The following is a 4,991-nucleotide window of genomic DNA, read 5'->3' as shown; positions in this document are numbered from 1 at the left end:
TCCTCATTTTTCCTTCTTTCTCTTTGGACTTTCCTGCTTGAAACATTAAGAACTCTCTCTCTTCACCGAGCATCAAATTAATATATTTCTTGTGCATGTCCTCACGTTCGTTTTTTTTCTCTGTTTGTTTATGTGAATTGACTAGATTTATCTGTGTGTGTGTGTGTGTGTCTGTGTTTGTTCCCCACTAGTGCTTGACAACTACTGTCATATTTGGGTCCCTGTAGGCTAAATGAAATCATGGTCGTGGTGAGATTTGAACTCAGAACATAAAGAGCATAAAAAGTAACTGTGCCAGTGACATATAAAAGAAACACCCAGTACACTCTGTAAAGTGGTTGGCATGAGGAAGGGCATCCAGCCATAGAGACCAAGCCAAAACAGATGACTGGAGCCTGGTGCAGCTTTCCAGCTTACTAGCTCCAGTCAAACCATCTAACCCATGCCAGCATTGGAAACGGACATTAAATGATTATAATAATGATGTAATTTAGTAGTTCAACAAAAGAGACTGATAGAATGAGTCCCAGGCTTAAAAGTAAGTACTGGGATTGATTCATTTGACTAAAATTCTTCAGGACGATGCCCCAAGCATGGCTGTAGTCTAATGACTGAAACAAGTAAAAGATAAAAGATATTAACATGCAAACAATCATAATGTTTGTCAACTTTTTCAATCATATTTCTAGACTTGTCAGTCATTTTCTTTTTGCTTGTATTGATAATTTAGGCAATATTGATTTAAATAGTCTCTGTTGTTTTCAACTTGTTTTATTCTGTATTCATTATCATCATTTAATGCCTGTTTTCCATGCTGGCATGGGGTGGACAGTTTGACAGGAACCAGCCAGCTGAAGAGCTGTCCAGGTTCCATGTCTGTTTTGGCATGGTTTCTACCGCAGGATACCCTTCTTAATGCCAACCACTTTACAGAGGGTACTGAGTGCTTTTATGCAGCTCTGGCTCAGGTGCACTGGTACAGGTGTTTTTTACCTGGCACCAGCACCCATGAGCCTGCATGATTATTACCAGAAGTGAGATGACAGAAGCTAGCAAGCCAGAGAGCTGCACCAGGTGCCAATTGTCTGTTTTGACATAGTTTTTACAGTTGGATACCATTCCTAATGCCAACCACTTTAGAAATGCTCAGCTGGAGAATGATGCAGGAAACAAGCTTGTATGCAAAGACAACCATGCTTTTACTTAGCTTGGTATGTTTTCTCAAGCACAGCCAAACACCAGGGTTCTCAGTTTTCTGTCAACCTTGCTGTGAATCTCAACGTCTGTATATCTTTGTCCCACATGTTCCCTCTATTGTTCATTTTGGTTTTCCAGAATCTTCTCAAGAGGAGGAAGAAGAAGAAGCTAAACCTGTTCGGCTGAAGTTTGCACGACATGAAACTGTCGAAGCAAAAGCCAGACGCATGGCATCATATGATTATTACCAGAAGAAGCGAGATGAAGAGCAGTGGGTAGACCTTAGATATCATTCTATGGATGTAAGTCATTTTACATAACATTTTTCACCTTTAAGTCTTATAATTGTCATCATTCTTGCATGGGTCAGATGGAATTCATTAACCCTTTAGTGTTTGCATTATTCTGCCAAAATTAATGCTTTTTTTATCCACATTGTTTTGAACTAATCATGCATTATCTTGTAGCTATGAGATTTTGATGAGGTAGCTGTTAATTTTTAAAACGATATTGTAGGGTTGGTGTGAGAGACCAGATCTGGCCAGTTTGAACATAAAACAGGCAGAATACTTTTGGCCGGATATGGCCGGTTTAATTGTTAAAGGGGTTAAGACACAATTTTCTACAATTGGATGTCCTAACTGAACCATCACTCGCATTGTAGCTAATATTTCCACTTGGCTGGACATATTTTTTTAACAGAAGACTGGAGACAAGTGACATCATTTCTATGATTGTGATGCTTGTAAACAAGCACCACGTCCACCTTCAAGACAAGAATACATACGCACGCACACACATACGTGGTAAACTCCTTTTCAGTTTCCATCTACCAAGTTCACTCACAAAGCTTTGTCTTTCTTTCACAGGACGATAGATCACTAGCGGAGAGAAATATGCTGTTTGCTACGAAAAACCATGACATCAGTGAGTTTAACATTCCACCATGGGAGTATTTGGAGAAATTAATGCCACCTGTTACTGAGGAGGAGGAGTAAGTATTGTGAACCTATCTTGTTCTTCTGTTGTGATGGTCTCTCTGTGTAGGATTAACTTCTGTGTGTGTGGGGAAGAGGTCAGCTATGTTTTGTTTTTTTGTGTTGTGTGCTGTGTTTATTTTATGGTTGAAAAATGAAGGGTAAACTATTAAAGTGTCCTGCTCTTTTTTTTTTATTATTGTGAAGGTGCATGGCTTAGTGGTTAGGGTATTATCCAGCTCACGATTGTAAGGTTGTAAGTTCAGTCCCAGGCGGCACGTTGTGTCCTTGGGCAAGACACTTTATTTCACATTGTTCCAGTCCACTCAACTAGCAAAAATGAGTCGTACCTATTTTTCAAAGGGGCCAGCCTTGTCACACTCTGTGTCACACTGAATCTCCTTGAGAACTACGTTAAGGGTACATGTGTCTGTGAAGTGCTCAGCCACTTGCATGTTAATTTCACAAGCAGGCTGTTCTGTTGATCATTCAACTGGAACCAACGTAACCAACGGAGTGCCACTGATGATTATTAAGGTGTCAAATTGTTAGTAAACCAGGCAAAATGCTCAGCAACATTTCTTCTGGCTCTTTACATTCTGAGCTCAAACTCTACCAAGGTTGACTTTACCTTTTACCCTTCCAGGGTTGATAAAATAATTAACAATTGAACACTGGGGTTGATGTAATCAATTAACTCCTCCCCTAAAATTGCTGGCCTTGTGCCAAAATTTGAGATCATTATCATTGTTGTTGGGTTGTCATTAGAGTATCACAGAATTGGTAAGACATTAAGGCGGCGAGCTGGCAGAAACGTTAGCATGCCGGACGAAATGCTTAGCGGTATTTCGTCTGTCTTTACGTTCTGAGTTCAAATTCCGCCGAGGTCGACTTTGCCTTTCATCCTTTCGGGGTCGATTAAATAAGTACCAGTTACGCACTGGGGTTGATATAATCGACTTAATCCGTTTGTCTGTTCTTGTTTGTCCCCTCTGTGTGTAGCCCCTTGTGGGCAGTAAAGAAATAAGAATTGGTAAGACATTTAAGCACCCTTATCTTTCGAACCTAAGAAACCTGGGGCAGCTGTTTCTCCCAGGAATACTTTGAACATTCTTCCTTTAAGCCCCAGTTGTAGTGTCTTACTTCTAGAAGCTTACGAAACACATTCATATCAATTGATTTAAACCAATCCCAGGAGAATGAAAGATGAAGCTGGCTGTTAAGTTCTTTTATCAACCCTAGAAGGATGAAAGAAAAAGTTGACCTTGGTACCATTTGAACTCAGAATGTAAAGTATTGGAACTAAGTACTGCAAAGAATCTTAACCAATGTTCTAACTATTCTACCAATCTGTTGTCTGTACATTTGCTCATTAGTGATGAAATTAATCTTTAATTAGTGCTTCTTGTTGCCACTGTATATCACAGTTTTTTGTTATGTATTATAACAGGGAAAAACCAGCTCTTCCAAGCAATATCCTCTCTTTGAGTCAGCTACGTACAATGCCACTCCAAGAACAGGTGAAAGCTCTTCTTATCAATGGTAAGATATCCTTTATTTTATCTGAAGATATTTTCCAAAAGATTTTAACCAGCAGCTCATCTCTAACTTAACCCTTTTGTTACTGTATTTCTGTTGAAATATACTGCCTTTGATGTAGTTGTATGCTGTCAACTTAATGTGACAGTCCCCTGAAGGGAATAATACTACTGTTGGTTAGACCTAGTAGTATTATTTCCTTCAGGGGACTGTCAGATTAAGCTGACAGCACACAACTACTTCATCGTATCACTACTGCATAAATCTCTCTGAGCGATTTAGAAATGTATTATTTCTAAATATACTGCATTTGTTTCAATTAATTTTGAAAATAATGAGGAATTTACTAAAATAATTTCGTCATTTTTAAGTTGGTGCTTGGAACATAAATTAACATGAAAATATCATGGAAGGTTTTAATAATTTTCAATCACCTTAAAACAGGAACTTTGTATCATAGAACCGAGGGCAGGTTGATATCAAAAGAGTTATGAGCAATGTTATTCTTCAATTATTTTGTATATATTCTCCTTCTTTCTCCTCTATGAGGTATAGTTCTCATTACATGTCACACTACAAAGTAATTAACAACATCAACTTCAACAAAGATTACACTATATAATACATGCCAATATCAACTTCTAGTAACATACCAACACTCCAACAGCTTGCAAACCTTTTTAGCAAACACTTTTGGTGCTAGTGCCATATAAAAACCACCCAGTATACTCTAAAGTGGTTGGCATTAAGAAGGGCATCCAGTTGTAGAAACCAAGCCAGAACAGACTATGAAACCTATTTCAGCTTCTGTCAAACTGTCCAACCCATGTCAACATGGAAAATGGATATTAAATGATGATGATGATAACTTTTCCAAAACTAGTCTCCAGTAAACTACACAAAAGATGCAAAAATGTAAAACATAAAACATACATCATCCATTGAAGTTGATATATTTTAGCCCCTTTTTCCCATCAGATACCAGAAAAGCAAGAGAAAACCCAACACCTAGACAATTAGAAAATGTGCTGGGCTTCTGAACAGTTTGTGACAACTAAATTTCTTTCCAGTGGCATTGGTCAACCACTAAAGACATAAGTAATTGTCTTTAGTACCAAGATACTACTCAATGGGATTGAACCCAGACATCTCTAGTTACAAAAACCTACATTTTGAACCCCACAGCTTTGCTTTCACCCATATAATTTGTAGAATTGTTGTCTTTCCTAATTTCTCTTTTTTTTTTTTTTTTCCTTCTTTCCTAATTTCTCTTTTTTT

At 38.0% G+C, this 4,991-nt stretch overlaps 1 protein-coding gene across 3 annotated transcripts in view; it reads left to right on the top strand.

Annotated features, from left to right (window-relative positions):
• LOC106874179 (DNA-directed RNA polymerase III subunit RPC5) overlaps nucleotides 1-4,991 on the top strand; it is a 32,155-nt gene that overhangs the window by 9,642 nt on the left and 17,522 nt on the right. For all 3 annotated transcript variants that reach the window (XM_014921836.2, XM_052975778.1, XM_052975777.1), the window contains exons 7-9: nucleotides 1,336-1,499; nucleotides 2,067-2,191; nucleotides 3,625-3,716. In XM_014921836.2, coding sequence (XP_014777322.2) covers nucleotides 1,336-1,499; nucleotides 2,067-2,191; nucleotides 3,625-3,716 — 381 coding nt within the window. The remainder of the gene's footprint in view (nucleotides 1-1,335; nucleotides 1,500-2,066; nucleotides 2,192-3,624; nucleotides 3,717-4,991) is intronic.

The sequence above is a fragment of the Octopus bimaculoides genome, chromosome 22, assembly GCF_001194135.2.
Source record: "Octopus bimaculoides isolate UCB-OBI-ISO-001 chromosome 22, ASM119413v2, whole genome shotgun sequence".
NCBI classification, from domain to species: Eukaryota; Metazoa; Mollusca; class Cephalopoda; order Octopoda; family Octopodidae; genus Octopus; species Octopus bimaculoides.
The sequence above is the reverse complement of the archived record's forward strand: the minus strand, read 5'-3'. Positions and strand labels throughout refer to the sequence as shown.